This window comes from Chelonia mydas, chromosome 4, assembly GCF_015237465.2.
Source record: "Chelonia mydas isolate rCheMyd1 chromosome 4, rCheMyd1.pri.v2, whole genome shotgun sequence".
NCBI classification, from domain to species: domain Eukaryota; kingdom Metazoa; phylum Chordata; order Testudines; family Cheloniidae; genus Chelonia; species Chelonia mydas.
Window position 1 is genome coordinate 128,415,504 of NC_057852.1, and position 17,320 is coordinate 128,432,823.

Consider the following 17,320-nt stretch of genomic DNA (forward strand, 5'->3'; position numbering starts at 1 on the left):
TATTTGGTCAAAATATCAAATGAGTTATTCATGTGACCACTGGGGGCATACTGCCGCTTGTACTTAGAACAGCGTGAATACAGCAACTCCTTCAACCACAAGTTTTTCTCAAAGTTTTAACCACGTTTGATATGATTGTGTTCATGCCCTTTGGTGTTCAGTTTCCATGAATGTGCTAGCCAAAGGGATTACTGACAAGGATGTTGTGCTGAAGCTGCAGCAAGTTTTACACAAAAAGCACAGAATATTCATGGAATACACATTTCAGATTTGTAACAGTATTTTTGCCCTGGAAACCAGATTCATCCAGTCAGGGCAAAAAAGGTAGCATGGTAGCTTCTTGGAAAGGTCATAGGGCAGGGATTCAATTATCCAATCAAAATAAGGGGGCAGGTGACAAGAAAGGCATAACAAGAATTAACAGCTGGAAGTTAAATGCAGAAAATTTGAACTTTGAAATAAGGCACACATTTACAACAGCAAGGGTAATGAACCACTGGAACAAACCAGCAGTCTCCTGAAGTCTTCAGATCAAGACTGGATGCCTTTCTGGACAATATTCTTTAGTCAAACATAAGTTATTGGGCTCAGCACAGAAGTAACTGTGTGAAGTTATCTGGCCTGTATTATATAGTGGGTCAGACTTGATGATCTAATAGTCCGTTCTGGCCTTGAACTCTGAACCTATAACTTGAAACCACCTGGTTTACTGAGGTTCTTAGAAGGCTGAGAGAAAGATAATGCTCAACAGAAGGCATCGCAGTAGACATCTCACCTAAATAGACACTAGACTCTGTGGCTCCTCTGGCAGCTTCCACAAGATCCTCTTCATCTTCTAGGACCTCACTGTTAGCGGTGTAACTTGTATCATCAAAAAGACTGATGGGAAAGACTTTCCCATCTCTAACCAGCCAAGCAGAAGCAATTGGAGTGCAAAACTAAAGAGTAAGGAAGGAAAGGGCAATTTAAAATAACTTCATAGATTTACCAGAGATTTGTTCTAAATAACTCTTCTGCTTGAAAATCCCTGGTTCAGTTCATAGCTGCTCAATAGCTCAAAATATAGAATTCCAGTACAAAATACTACAGGCAGATATACATTTTTTTTCACCTCAGCAGATGTGCACTAAATCAAAATGCATGAGATTCTCCTGTAATGCGGCAGAACTTCAGTTTCCATAACATTTAATACTTTCGCATTTCCAGTACCTGATATTCCCATTCCAGATGTCCTCCCTGCTTATTAAAAGCCATAACCTTCCAGTCAGCTACTGAGACCTTTATCACCATATCCTTCATCACAGCCTCCTGCTCCTCCACATCCGAAATGATTTTAGACTCTTCTTTGTTTATACTTGATTTAAAATTGCTCTCAATAAATCCCACGCTAGTTTCGATGTCTGGGACATAGCGCAGTTCAAAGTGACCAACACTAAAATTCCACCTTAAAGTTAAAAAGAAAAAAGGTTTCTAGAAAAGAGGTTTAAAAGGAAACCCCAGCCACCCATCTTAGAAATCTGTAAATGAAACCTGATATGACATTTCACTAGCATCTCTGCAGTAAATTCAGTAATCATCCACTGAACTAAACTGCACCTCTAGAGGGAGTGTTAACACACTTAATTGTGCTATTTCCAGAATGCAAAACACAAAACAAGTGTACAGTTTTTTCAACCAAAGATGACTTATTATGAATTGATAAGTTGAAGTAATTAAAGAGACATCAAAGTCTGATGGGGGAGGGAGGAAGGGGAGGCAAGCATTAAGGACTATATCAGTCAGTTAAATAACAGTGTAGCTGTTTACCCAGGAAGACCTTATCAGATAAGAACAACAAATACATTAGAATTTAAGAAATGGTACTTTAAAATAAACTCTTTAGGCATGTAGCAGCTTTTTTTAAATATCAAGCAGTTTACAACTTGTGAAATTTTATGCTGGCTGTAGAGATGGAATTCTGTGGACAAAGAAAGCTACGACTGCAATTTATTGATAAGGACATCAGTATAACTAGAATTGCTCATCCCCTAATCTAACCTATCTAGAAATAAGGCTGATTTTTTTGTAGACAGACTATATCAGCAATGTGGGTCGGAATAGTTCTGTATCCTGGATGCCAGAGATCCATTAGCTTTATGGTACATATAAACAAAGGCAGAAATATTGAGTCCTATTATCATGAACGGAAAGACTGTGCAGAACAATGCTAGAACGGTCAAGACACTCATAGTTTGGATAATAGTTCACACTGAATGACAAAGGGGAGAAATATTTATTCAAAAGTAACAATAGGTTTGGGTTCCCAAAGATATATAGGACCATATTGTAAACTTACCAGGACCCACAGACTGCCAATTTAAAAGGCGTATATTTATATATAAAATATGTTCAACTTTTATCTTTTTCTGCTGAAATTTATACAATAGAAGCTGCTATTATGGGCCAAAATCAAAGCTACCATATAAACAGTCCGTACAATGTTGCCAGGGAAAGAACTGCTTTTGATCTCTCACTTACACATAGAGGGACCTAGATGAATCAGATGTCACAATGACTCCGGGGAGCAATGAAAGAGGAAATGTGGCAGCTGCCTTACACTTTAGCACTAACCCTATCCTGGTCAATGCTAATCACAAAAAAGCCAGAAAATCCCAACTTCCAAATCAGAGTTATGGGGCTGCAAAACTGCTCAGATTCAAAATGGGGTCTCTATTGCCAGAGCCTAGAACTGCTAACTGTCTGGGCATGCTGCAAAGTCCATTCCCCACTTTAGGCTTTTGAGGTAGAGTTGGACTTTGGGCGTAGAGGGGTTTTATTATCCTCAAATTAGTTGGTGGATATTTACTGTGATGACAGTATAAAGAACTGGTCAACTCCTATATTTTGTACTGTGTATTTTAACTATATGGAATAGGTGCCTACAGAAGTTTTTTTTAAGTTTAAATATAGAAAGTGTAGGTGAGGAGGGTGGACAGCCATTTTTGACTTGATTCTGATCAACGGGGAGGAATTGGTAGAGAATCTGAAGGTGTAAGTGATCAAGAAGTGATGGATTTCATGATTCTAAGGAAAGGAAGGAGAGAAAGTAGCAGAATAAGGACACTGGACTTCAAAAAAAGCAGACCTGAACAAAGAGAACTGGTCTATAAGGTCCGATGGGAAGGAAACCTAAGGGAAAGAGTTCATGAGAGCTCACAGTTTCTGAAAGCAACAGTATCAGAGGCACAACTACAAACTATACTGAGGTGAAGGAAAGATAGGAACAATATTAAGAGGCCAAGATGGCTCCATCAGGAACTCTTTAATGACCTGAAAAATCAAAGAATCCTATAAAATGTGAAAATATGGACAAATTGCTCAGAGGAGTACAAAAGAATAGCACAAGTAAGTAGGGACAAAATCAGAAAGGCTAAGGCACAAAATGAGTTACATCTAGCAAGGGACATAAAAGGTAACAAGAGGGTCAATAAATATATTAGGAGCAAGAGAAAGATGAAGGAAAGTGTAGGTTCTCTACTTAACTAGGAAGAAAAGCTAATGAATGATGACATCAAGAAAGCTAAGGTGTTTAATGCCTGTTGGCTTCATTCTTCACTAAAAACGTTAATTATGATCAGATGCTTAATGCAATATTAACAAAAAGGGAGAAGGAACACAAGCCAAAATAGGGAAAGAACAGGTTAAAAAATATTTAGATAAGTTAGATGTACTCAAGAAGGTGGGACCTGATGAAAGTCATTCTAGGGCAGTGGTTTTCAAACTGTGGGTCACGACGCAGTAATGTAAGGCACTAGGTCGTGGAAGCTCTGGTCAGCACCACCAACCGGGCCGTTAAAAGTCCCGTTGGTGGTGCTGCCCGGCTACAGCAGGCTAGTCCCTATCTGTTCTGACATTGTGCTGCACCCCGGAAGCGGCCAGCAGCAGGTCTGGCTCCTAGGTGGGGGGGACGGGGGATGGGACAGGGCTCTGTGAGCTGCCCCCACCGCAAGTACCGGCTCCGCACTCCCATTGGCCGGGAAGGGTCCCTGCGGGCGAGAGCCGTGCTGAGCCACTTGCACGCCTCCACCTAGGAGCCAGACTTGCTGCTGGCCGCTTCAGTGGAGCAGCGCAGTCTGCGGTGCCAGCACAGGCAGGAAGCCTGCCTTAGCACTCCTGCTGCACTGCTGCCTGGGAGCGGCCCGAGGTAAGTCTACGCCCAATTCCCTGCCCCAGCCCTGAGCACTCCCGAAACCCGGAGCCCCCTCCTGCACCCCAAACCCCTCATCCCCAGAACCTGCACCCCCAGACCAGAGCCTTGACCCGCTCCTGCACCCCAAGCTCCTGCCCCAGACCTGAGCCCCCCACAACCCAGAGCCCCCTCCTGCACCCCAAACCCCTCAACCCCAGCCCTACCTCAGAGCCTGCACCCTCAGCCCAGAGCCCTGACTCCCTCCTGCATCCCAAGCCCCGCCTCAGCCTTGAGTTCCCCCAAACCCAGAGCCCCCTCCTGCACCTCAAACCCCTCATCCCCAGCCCCACCCCGCAGCCCTCACCCCCCAGACTCCAACCACCTGCCCCAGCCCTGAGCCCCTCCCACACCCCAAACCCCTCATCCCCAGCTCCGCTGGTGCACAACTAGTTGAAATATCATTCTCAAAAAGTTATTGATGGCTCGCTTTCCAACTGGGAGGGCATATCAAGTGGGGTGCTGCACTATTCAGTTTTTCATTAATAACGTGGATAATGAAGTAAGAGTAAGCTTATAAAATCTGTAGATAACACCAAACTAGGAGGGGTTGCAAGCACTTTGGAGGACAAGATTAGAATTCAGCGTGATCTTAACAAATTCGTGAACTGATCTGAATTCAGCAAGATGATATTCAATGAAGCAACATGCAAAGTACTTCACTTACGAAGTTAAAAATCTACACGTCTATGATATATGATCCCATATAAAATAAGTGCATTGGCCTGGCTGCATTAAGAATTATTGTGCACTATTCTGGTCTCCATGGCTTTGTAAGAAGTACAGAGAAGCTGTAATAGACAGTAAGTGATCAGCCAAAATAAAGGGATTTGAGAATAGGGTTTAAAGGACTAAAGGAATAAGTGTTATTTTAAAAAGAGTTACATTGAAAATGACAAGTGTAAACACTGAATATAAAAATATACAAAAGGTTATTAAGGTAAAGAGGTGGGGAAAGAACACTGAAAAATAGCAATAAAACAAGGAGCGACTTGCTTAAGTTGGAAAAGGACACATTTCAATATGTATACTCAGAAATACTTGTAATAGTTAGGATGAGCAGTGTGGCAATGTTTCCATAGTGTGGCATCTTTCGCAAACTCATTAGATGTATTCAAGTCCAAGGAAAAGTCATTCCCATTTGATATAGGAAGGGTAAACTAAATGTCCAGCTCCTTTCTTACTTCATCATCTATGACACAACTGGAGACTGAAGTTAGAGAGATTTCATCAAAAATGTTAGAAAGCACAGGGTAAGAATCCAAATGACAGAAGTCTGGCAGGTCTCTAGTGGGAAAGCTAAAACCCCATTGTCATAAAAATAAAGGGAAGGGTAACCACCTTTCGGTATACAGTGCTATAAAATCCCTCCTGGCCAGAGGCAAAACCCTTTCACTTGTAAAGGGTTAAAAAGCTAAGATAACCTTGCTGGCACCTGACCAAAATGACCAATGAAGAGACAAGATACTTTCAAACCAGGAGGGTGGGGAAACAAAGGGTCTGTCTGTCTGTCCGTCCGTGTGATGCTTTTGCCAGGAACAGATCAGGAATGCAGTCTCAGAACTTCTGATAGTTAGTAAGTAATCTAGCTAGAAATGCGTTAGATTTCCTTTTGTTTAATGGCTGGTAAAATAAGCTGTGCTGGATGGAATGTATATTCCTGTTTTTGTGTCTTTTTGTAACTTAAGGTTTTGCCTAGAGGGATTCTCTAGGTTTTGAATCTGATTACCCTGTAAGGTATTTACCATCCTGATTTTGCAGAGGTGATTCTTTTACCTTTTCTTTAATTAAAATTCTTCTTTTAAGAACCTGATTGATTATTCATTGTTCTTAAGATCCAAGTGTTTGAGTCTGTGTTCACCTGTACAAATTGGTGAGGATTTTTATCAAGCTTCCCCAGGAGAGGGGGTGTAGGGCTTCGGGCGATATTTTGGGGGAAGACGTCTCCAAGTGGGCTCTCTCCCTGTTCTTTGTTTAACACGCTTGGTGGTGGCAGTGTACGGTTCAAAGACAAGGCAAAGTTTGTACCTTGGGGAAGTTTTTAACCTAAGCTGTTAAAAATAAGCTTAGGGAGTCTTTCATGCAGGTCCCCACATCTGTACCCTACAGGTCAGAGTGGGGAAGGAACCTTGACACTCATAAATTCCCAATTCAATAGGGGTAAAAGCATGTCAAATCCTGAAGCAATAAGAATTAAAAGATGTGTGTTTGTTCCCACTCACTACTGTTACACTGTCTTAAGAATAGCTCTAAGACCACAAACTGTACTCATACATACTTCTCATTACCACTACGTGGCCCGACAGCACGAACTGTTTTCTGGGTTCGATGCAGGAGAAGAATATCTTCTTGTTCTGTTTCATCATCATCCCAGCGGCGACAGCCTATAGCTGAACATATGTACTTCACCTAAGGGAGAAGAAAAGAAATTCACGTAAGCTTGGAACATCAAATGTCAACACGAATGCAAACTAGGTAGCTCAATGACGACATTCAAGTCAACAAATCTTTGGAGAATTTTTCAGCTCCTTACGAGCAAAATGATTTAGAGACATAGGCCAACATTTAAAAAAACTACTAGTCATTTTGGGGTTCTGAGTTTTTGGGTGGCCAATCTGATTCAGCCTGAGACACCTTAAAAAGGCCTTGTTTTCAGATGATGGGTACTCAGAGACCTGCGATTTTCAGAAAGTGCTAATAAGTCTCTGACTGGGGACCTAAGAATCACTAGTTGCTTTTGGAAGTCTTGGTCTTAAATTCTTAGCAAATTCTTATGTGACTTATACAGAAGTCACAACTCCACCATAATCAATACTTCCCCATTTCTCTCATCATACCCTGACATAAACAGAAAGATTCAGAAAACCCCTTCCATAAGACTCCCAGGGCCCAATTCTGATGTCACACTACTTTCACATTAATGTAGCTCCAATGACTTCAAACCAGCTACTCCTGATTTATACCAGTGTAACGGATCAAGCGTTGAGACGACAATTTTCTGTCTACAGAACAGAAAACACTCCTTCAGTACTGCCTAGTCAGCCTGGAGAGTGATTAAGAGTATCACAATCTACCTGCTGCAGTAGTGCACTGACTTTAGCATTCCTAATCCTAGGGCAGCTAGACTGGAATTATTTTCCTAATTCAGGTCTTCCAAGTGGGCAATTTTATTTAGGACGGTGGGTGGAAATCTCCCCTCTAGGAAACCTTAATCCCTTCTTCAGTACCATCCTGCAAGATGCTATAAGTCACTCTAACTCTGTGGCCAAGGAAGGCTGGGCACTGTTTCCTGTTCAGAGCAACTCTGCTGCTCTGAATTCTAGCCAAAAGTCAAAGTAGAAACCCAAAAAGCTCCTTCCTCTCCGAGGAGGCGGCAAACATCATCTGCAGTATATACAGTCCAACTGTCAACCACAGATTCAAAGGGAACCCATGCACTCCTCTACTGCTGCAGTCCCGGGTCTTCAACATCACTATCTTTAGCGACTGCTGTATACCATTCCCCGAAGGTGTACTACATTCAGCCTGCTGCATTAAAGTACCTGGTTGATTTAAAGAGAGCTGGCCAAAAAAGGGAAAAAAACCAAAACCTAGTTTATTGAAAAATTTTCACAAAATGTAGAAGGTTCAGTTCAAAACAGAACCACTTTATTTTTTTCAATTCTCCATCCAGCTTTTTCACCTCACAAGAAGACACTCTCAAGATTGCTTTTAGCTAAAATTTGGTTTTTCCTAAGCAAACTTTAGGTAATCATTTGACCAATATTCGATCAAAATTTTGAAGACATAGAAAGGCACACTTTTTTTCCATAAAAAAATATTTCAACAATGCGGACAATTTTCTGTGCATTTTTTTTAAAAGTTGCTTTTTGATAAAATAAAATAAAATATCTTCTGTAGCAGTCAGTGGGTAATTCTACTGGTTATCTTATATGACTTTAGAAAGTGTAAATAATAGTTCTTATAACAAGTACTAAAATAAACTTGCCAGAAATAAGCACGTCTGGCCAGATATTGATGTGTCTTTCTCTCTCACACTCCCTACACACCCTCGCTTTTCAGCTTGCTCTAAATTGTTTAGATTTCCTATTCAGTAATCGAAAAAACCAGACTGAAATTCATGTACCATCTAATTCTTTCTTGAAAATTTGGGAGGCTGAATGACAAAGTATCCATCAAGGATAAGTTTATTCCAAATCCAGTCACCAGCTGGACTTGTTGACCAAAGAAGTTGCAAATCTAATCAAATCTTGTGTGCGCCACGCAGTTTACACTAGAATTAGATCTCAAATTCTAAACCCTCCTGTCCCCGCCCCCCCATTCCATTTTTAGAAACAGTTCTCAAAAATACATACACAAACACACCGACTTCCCCACTGTCAACTGTTTACCTTCCCCGAGTATGAGCTCAGCCCATATGTGGTCAGGGACTTTCCCCCAACCAAAACCACGTCATCTCCAAATTTGTAGGATGACTCTAGAAGCGATTCAACTGTGAAAGGAACAGCTTCCATGCTCTCTCGATCACGATCCCACTGGAAAAGATCTCCATCCAAGGAAGGAATGATCATCTTATTCCCAAATACCTAAAAGCAATAAATAAAACTGAGTACAGAACCCACACACACACACACACACAATGCCAGAGAGCCAGAAACGTTTTTCTCAGAGTCAAGTATAGTGTTAGATGACAGCATATCTTAAATTTTTTTCAAACTATCAAAAAGGCAATCAAGCTGTCAGAAATAAAGTTAACTGAGCGTTTGCTCGTACATTTAGACCAAAACCAAAAACTATTAAACTTGCCCTGTTCAATTTCTAAAAGGAAAAAAAAAATGGTTAGTGCTTTGTGCCAGGTTTTAAGGGATTGCTAAATGTATAATAATAAAGTTCAGTCAGTTGACAGGATAGCATTTATCTAGTTTGTGTAAAATATGATGCTAAGGGAAAGCAATGATGATATTTCTATAGGAGGGTGATCAGCCATTACTACATGCGTTTTGTGATGCTTTCAAAAGAGAGTTATGTTATATTATAGATATCACATTGCCTTTGCCCTCTGCTCTTTTAAGAGCCCATTGGCTGATACCTATGAACCCCACCTTTCCTTGCAGTATGGTTAGGAGACTGAATCCCATGAAAGGGAAAATTGTGAAGCAATATGGGTACCCTCTCTAATTTACACCATTGTGCCTTCATATTTATTGAGCTCCAGAAAGTACATTATCCTATAGACCAGTCACAGCAATGTTTAGGCCCAGCAGGGTTAAATTCAGAGTTTGGGGTTTATTTCTGAATTTCTTGCTTCCTATACCTGTAGGTCTAACCCCTCCCCCTGGAAACACACAACCATCACACACAGTACATACTTCTAAAAATAATAAACATTGTTCAACTAAATTTAAAGTATTTCATTTTCAACATACAGCAGATCAAATAATCCTCAAAGGAGTAGAGAATTCATTTTCCAGTACATTTAGATTTTCATGGAGATCATAGGTCAGAAGTATGAGTCACTGTCAAAGAGTACTTGGGGACTTATTAACAATCTTAACATCCTGATAGATCTCAACTAATTCTATGGAGCCGCAATGGCTCTGCTGTGCCAAGAATAGCTGGAAACTAACTTGCAAATTTTAACTCTTCAGTGTGTGGATTAACATGACAAATCTTAATGCTATTTCAGAACCGATGTCTCTTTTGTCAATGCCCAACAACATAATCTCATTGAATTCACATACTATGAAGTGCAAGTGCAAGGAAAATATCTGGCATACTAGATTAGTGATCTTCCAACAGAGCCAAGGAAGACCATACTTTACATTCCATATTTCCAAGCAGATAAAACATTTTACAGAATAAATCTAACAAAATACTTTTAATGGCTTCTTATATATTGCAAAGCTGAAAAAAACCAAGCCCAATATAGTTAAATATCACTCCTTTGCAGATCACCCTTAAGGGATTTGTCCAAGGCTATAATGCAATTTAGTTAAAGAGCCAAGGACAGAGCCTGAAGTCCTACCTCCCTAGCCTTGCCACTAAACAAAACAGCCTCTAAGACAACTTCTGCATTAGAAAGTTTTTGCAGAAACTTCCACTTGGGTTACCACCAGTTCAGCTGCAGACAAGACTTTGGTGGTTTCTAGCATTTGCTATATATCAATTAATTTTAGCTTGCAGGTTTACGAGGCGTAAACAAAGCCTCATTAAAATTTAAAAGAGTAAAAATGAAATAGCATGATGCCAGCCAGCATTTTATACGGTTTCACTGTGCTTTAATTATTTTTCTTCATTTATATCTGGGTCCACAGTTCAAATTCTAGCATGACCAGAACTTAAGGAAATTTAACCAAAGCTTCAGAGTAACAGCCGTGTTAGTCTGTATTCGCAAAAAGAAAAGGAGTACTTGTGGCACCTTAGAGACTAAACAATTTATTTGAGCATAAGCTTTCGTGAGCTACAGCATCCGATGAAGTGAGCCGTAGCTCACGAAAGCTTATGCTCAAATAAATTGGTTAGTCTCTAAGGTGCCACAAGTACTCCTTTTCTTTTAACCAAAGTGAAATTCACAGTAGGTTTTCCCATTCATGAGCAGCACAGCAGTTAAGTGATCACACCGATAAAAAGAAAAGGAGTACTTGTGGCACTTTAGAGACTAACCAATGTATTTGAGCATAAGCTTTCGTGAGCAAGTCCTAAACAAAAAATACCCCATTTGAGAGTTTAGGTCTTTAGAACTGAGCAAACCAGAGAAGCTTTACTTTGTGTCTCAACCGCCATGCACCTAGAGACCCTCCAGTTAGGAAAACAATATTTAAAAAAAAAAAAAAAAAGGCAGAACTTTGCCCAAACCTAGACACTGTAGTTCATGAGATCTTTCCTGGGCATAGTTATTTACTAAAAACATTTAATTGGCAGAAGTAATTAAAATAAAGTCCTGCTACTATATGAGGTACACTACAAAGCAGAGTAAGATATGTTCCCAAATTCAAGAGTTTACAATATAAAACAGAAAAGACAAAAATGGGATATCCAGTCAGGTATGGAGGAGCAAGATGCATGAAAAATATTGCATTTTGATTTACTTAAGTAATTAAAAAACCCAATATGGTAACTAAAGCAAGAAAACAAGTACGTATACAATATAAATCTATAGCAACATGTGGTTAAGTAAAGTAATCAGAGAATTAACAGTTGACAGTTGCTATTTAAAATCATTAAAGAAGATTGCTCTCATGAAATACAGACGAAGATTTTGCAAGGTGTCTTTCTCAAAATAAGACTAACAGAAGATCACACGCTTTCAGGAATCAAAGTTGCATCTTGAACAGAATTTGAGCAAATTTTAAAAGTTAGATTTTTGCATAGTATAGAAGAGTTAAGAATTACATACAACACATCTGTTTCATAGCATAAATTTGTTCATTGATATTTACAACGTGGTAATTTTTTGGTGAAGGATTCTGAACTATTATTTGATGGCATAAAGCCTTCCAAAGGTACAGTTTATAAGAATGGAGTAAATCATGTGGCCCATCACTACTTGAGAATTTATGACATTCTGCTTTCACCCATCCAACTAACTACAGCACTGAAGAGTTCTCTTGGGTTGGTGTTACTCTCTCTTTTGCACATGCAGACTTGAATATTAAGGCATTTAAACCACTTTCTCTCAGAATGTTCAAGTCTCAGGATAAAGAGCAGGTGAGAGACTGTTAGGTCTGGTCAGCAGGTGCCTGAAAAAAAATCAGTTGGCCAGACTGTGGAGCCATTATGCTGGTGAGGTCTTACTCATGCACTTACAGTCAATGGGACTACTCCCGTGAGTAAGTGCTCAACAGCACGTTTGTCCTATGTATATTTACATCAGTATGAAACAGTTCATGGAATAAGAAACATGAAGACTGAATGACAGATACTATGTTGTTATGTTGCAAGCTCTCCTTTTGAATCAGTTATTCAACAGAACTAATGCTGAAATAGCTTCTGTACTATCATTTCAACTAACTTGAGAGATCAGAACAGATTTACAATATTACACCATCTGTTTAACAGAAGTAAATCTGAATAAAGAAGGACACTTTTGTCTTTTGTTTGTTTTTTTCAGTGTATTTATACTCAGCAGTTCTGAAGCAGGTTTGAAAGAAAGCTTTCGAATTTCTCTCAGCTTATAATACCTTCAGTTTAGGAATATATACATATATGAGAGAGAGAGAAGAAAGAAAATTTAAGCCATTTCACTTGCTAGGTCTCTACAAAGACAAAGAATTAGTACCAGAACTCATAAGAGTCATCTGAATTGTTACCCAGTATAATTGAGGAAACAGAAAGGGACTATTCCTTGAGAGCAACAAAAATCAGCATCGGCATGCAACTCAGGTAAAGAAATGACATCACCCTCTATCTCTAAAGCATTACCTCACCTCCTAATCCAAGGAGTGAGTCACACAGGCAGTCAGCTGCAAATCTCTTGGCACAGCAAATGTAGGTTACCATGATGCACTTACGCATTCCTCTGATCTCTCAATGTAAATAGCTATTTGTTCAGCTTCACTGGTCAGCAATATGGCACATAATTGTTAAGTGGCGTGTCTTTCAGAAGTAACACTTTAAATACATACTCTTCTGACTACAGAGTTCAAATGAGAGTTTTTAAGTTGAAATTCATACATTGGCTGGCAGTATCATACCAAGCAGCCAATTGGAATCAGACTCTGAACAATCACCAAGCAGGCTGGTGAGGTAATGCAATTTCTAAAAGCCTTAACAAAAGCAAAAAGGCATAACAACAAGAAATGGCACATGCTACCAGGGAATTCATTGTCTAGACTGTTGACTGGAAAGGAGGGCATCACATGTAAGATTCCAGTACAGGTCGGGACAGGAAAGGAGTAAAGCTACTATTTCATTTTAGAAAGGGGCTCAAATGAATAGACTTAAAAGGAATCTAAAGTGCTAAAGCTTCCATAAATTATTTAATAGAAAAAATAATACTACATTTCATTCTATGACCAAAGTCCTGTTGTAGAAAGCAAGTATTAGAACATGTTCATGTGCAAACACTAGAGCTGTGTGAAATCTGGTCCCAGAAAAATGTCAAATTTTCCTGTTTCAGAGTTGCTGAGCTTCCATAGGATACCAAAAATATGGAAGACATTTAAAGTAAAATGTCTTAATTAGGGTAATTTTGACTATTGCACACCAATTTTTTTTAATTCTTTTTTTTTTTTTTTTAATTTCAGCATACTTTGTTGTGATCACTAACAATTCCTAGGAATTCCAGCTCCTGATTGGCTGAGCTTAACCCCTATGGTCAATAATGTTAAAAATGCTGTATGATTCTCTATGGTTGTTAGAGACAAGGTGGATGAGGTAATATCTTTCATTGGACCAACTTCTGCTAGTGAAAGAGACAAGGACCAGGTCTACACTACAGACTTATATTGGCATAACTACGTTGCTCAGGGATGTGAAAAATCCACACCCCTGATTGATGTAGTTATACTGACCTAACCCCCAGTGTACACAGCACTATGTGGGCAGGAGAGCTTACCTGTCAACATAGCTACTGCCTCGCACAGAGGTGGATGAACTACTCTCCTGTCAGTGTAGGAGCATCTTCACTTAAGACAATGGTCCCCAAACTTTTCACATCATTTACCTCTCTCTGCGCCCCACCCCTCCTGGAGCCGGGGTGTGGACAGAGGTCTAGGGGCCAAGGCTGGGGCCGCAGCTGGGGCAGATCTGGGGCTGGGAGAGGAGCTGCGGCCAGGGACTGAGGCTGGGAGCGGGGCCAGGAGCGGAGCTGCAGCCGGAGGCAGAGAATGGAGCTCTGGTTGGGAGCCAGGGAAGGGGAAGCTTCAGCTGGGTGGCACTCCTTCCCCACCCCCAGCGGGGGCTGGCCTGGGCTCTGCCACACCCCCTGAATGTTCCTCCCTGCCCCCTAGGAGGGTACGTCCCACAGTTCGGGGACCCCTGACAAGTGCTGTGGATGTGCTAATGCAGCATTTTAAGGGTAGATTTCGAGCTTACACAGAGCTCTTCTTCAGGTCTGGGAAAGGTAAGCAGAGTGTCACAGCTATACACAAGACGGAACACAAGGAGTTAACACATGCTGTAAGAGACCATTCAAAGTGAAGTGGGCAGTTAACACCTCTGCAGTCATAGGACAAAGGAGGGTTAGTGGGTTATCACTCTCTTTACAGTAAAAAGAAAAGGAGTACTTGTGGCACCTTAGAGACTCTCTCAGGTGCCACAAGTACTCCTTTTCTTTTTGCGAATACAGACTAACACGGCTACTACTCTGAAACCTGATTGTTATAATGAGCCATATATTCAGCATCTTTATTGAGTCCATGATTTTTAGTGCCAAGCAAAGCTATGAATTTAAGATCCTAGGCTCATGTTGTGCAGGTTTCTTTTGAAGACAAGGACTGAGAGGTCAGATATGGAGTGATCACTTTGTGAAAAATATTCACCCATAGTGACAAATATTCACAGGGCATTTTTGGCTTATCATTTCTCAGAGATTTCATTCAGGCACAAACAATGGAAGATACCAAATTTTCTCTATGGCTGAATCTACAGTAGGATTTCTAGCAAAAAGTTTCCCACATTTACTAACAATGGATCAGCTTCACTAGTGACAGAACTACCGTCGATAAAAACTCCATTGGCTACAGGAGCCTTAATACCATGTCTCAACTAGTTCAGATCAGTTCCAAATAACATTGTTTGAGCCACGAACAGCAATCACCATTTTCTACATTAGCATTAATGCTGTCTACATGGGACTTTTGTTGAAAAAAGCCCATAAGGAAGATAGAGTAGCTACACCTTCCACAGAGTTTTTATCATTAGAACACTCATTCTGTGTGGTCTGCCTTTTTATTTATATTCATATAGTGTACTGACACACCCCTCAGTGAAACCAGAACCGTAAAACACCGCATTACCCCTCCGCCTCAGCAAGAAGCAGCTTTGCTGCTGCTAAACTGCTCTCTGACGCTTGAGGCTGTCTGCCTTTCCAACAAACTCTTTGAGACTACCAGTCAAAACCTTGCCTTGCAGGTAACTATCAGCAAACCACAGTTTCTGACCTCCCCAGAGATGTCTCTCTGCAGCGTCCAATCCCACTCACTGGACACACACAGAAGTTTGCTCCCTCCAGAGAGATAGCGTACACACCAGCCAGTTAGGACAGCGAACAAGTCACTCTGTACTTCAATAGGACAGCACAGATTATTCTTAGTGTTACTATAAACTAAGTATATTAATAAAGAACAGATTTAAACAAGAGTGATATTAAACAAGATAAAAAGACAGGTATGGTTACAAACAAAAACAATACATACTTTCTAGCGACTAAAATTTAACATTAGCAAGCTACAATCTTTTCCTAAGCAGCTTTCTCACATCAGGGTGTCAGCATCCCTAGACCTCTGGGCCATAGTATCCACCATTCACAGGCTCAGAGGTTGCTGTTCCCTATGGCCCCCAAGTGACAGATAACCAGAATGTGTTTTTTACACCCCCTTATATTTTCATAACTTCGTTGTCTTTGTCTCAAGAGCCAGGAAGACTTCCTGGGGTGCAGATTCTCGCCCTCACCGTGCTTACTAAACTGTGTCCTCAGTTGTTTGTTAGCTGGATTGCTTTGTTTACCTTATATGTAAATGTACTTTCATTGTCCTCTGCCTGCAATCAAGCCAGACAGACAAGTCACATTCCCTTTGCCTAGGGCAGACTTGATTTGTGCACTGCCTTCAAAATAAATTTCCAGCACACCTACATAATTCTTTATACACAACACGTACATACATCATGCAATGACCAGTGCATCACCAGTTTACATAGGATACCTTACAAGATACTTTTTGGATACCTATTATGATAACAGTGTGTTGGGAGTAGTAAGTGTGATATGGCCTGATATGAGTTACAGTATAGTGGGTATTGAGGGCTCTTCCTGTACCACTACTATATACCTTCTAGCGTTGTGAGGCCTACTTCATAATGGGCCCAACACTGCAAAGTGTTGAGCAAGTCCTGGAAGTGCTCAGCACTCTGCAGGACTAAGTCCAGTCAGAAGTTCAGGTCTATCCTGACATTCATTTGCTGCACGCTATTTTGCCAAGTGCATTCTCTGTGAACGTATCTGTACTAGGGACAAATTTCCCACTGAGTGGAGCTGATTACACCACCATTGTTTCATATTTTCCTGCCTGTAACACATTAAGAAATTTGCATCAAATATCCTCCTGCCTCCTATAAAATGTACAAGGCCAATCAGGAAATAGGGATCAAGGTATTCTCAGTACACTTTGCCAGTACATTCTCAGTACACTTTATCATCAAACCATTAGGTCACCTTGCACCTGATAGATTCTATTTCTTTTTAAAAGAGGACAACTGGCTGACAACAGACAAGACAAAGGTTATGCTAATGAGGCAGAACAAATATTTTAAAGATGTTTTCAGGCAGACTTTGTACATACAACATGCATAGCTGAATGACAGGCAGATATGGAATTTAGGTGTCACTATGCCAGTGGTTCTCAAACTTTTGTACTGGTGACCCCTTTCACATACCAAGCCTATGAGTGCGACCCCCTTTGTAAATGGAAAAACACTTTTTAATATATCTAACACCATTATAAATGCTGGATGCAAAGCAGGGTTTGGGGTGGAGACTGACAGCTCGCGACCCCCCATGTAATAACCTCGCAACCCCCTCAGGGGTCCCAACCCCCAGTTTGAGAATCCCTGCACTATGCACTGCTCTTGACGCTGAAGGTACAATGTCTTAGATTGTTATATGCCCCATATTATCTAGGAAGTCTCCCCTTTCCTGTCAGAAGCAGGTTTTGTGATACAAGTTCCTTAGCATCATAGGAATCTTCATTATACAAACTTTCCATCAGAAATGCCTCCATAACCCCCAAGATAAGTTGTAATCAATTCCCAGTATTTCTCTAGAAATTGACTCAAAAGCAGCAATGCAAAATGGATGTGCTTCTTAATACAGCACAGGTAGATGTACAAGAATCTGCGGAAGCCACCAATAAGATGACTTGCACTTTAAGATCTTAA

The 17,320-nt window shown here is 40.6% G+C and overlaps 1 protein-coding gene across 3 annotated transcripts in view; it reads right to left on the reverse strand.

The window, feature by feature from the left end:
- EIF2AK3 (eukaryotic translation initiation factor 2 alpha kinase 3) overlaps positions 1-17,320 on the reverse strand; it is a 72,414-nt gene that overhangs the window by 27,940 nt on the left and 27,154 nt on the right. For all 3 annotated transcript variants that reach the window (XM_037898311.2, XM_037898313.2, XM_037898312.2), the window contains exons 3-6: positions 8,617-8,811; positions 6,504-6,634; positions 1,210-1,444; positions 776-938 (exon numbers count right to left, since the gene is read on the reverse strand). In XM_037898311.2, the coding sequence (XP_037754239.1) occupies positions 776-938; positions 1,210-1,444; positions 6,504-6,634; positions 8,617-8,811 (724 nt within the window). The remainder of the gene's footprint in view (positions 1-775; positions 939-1,209; positions 1,445-6,503; positions 6,635-8,616; positions 8,812-17,320) is intronic.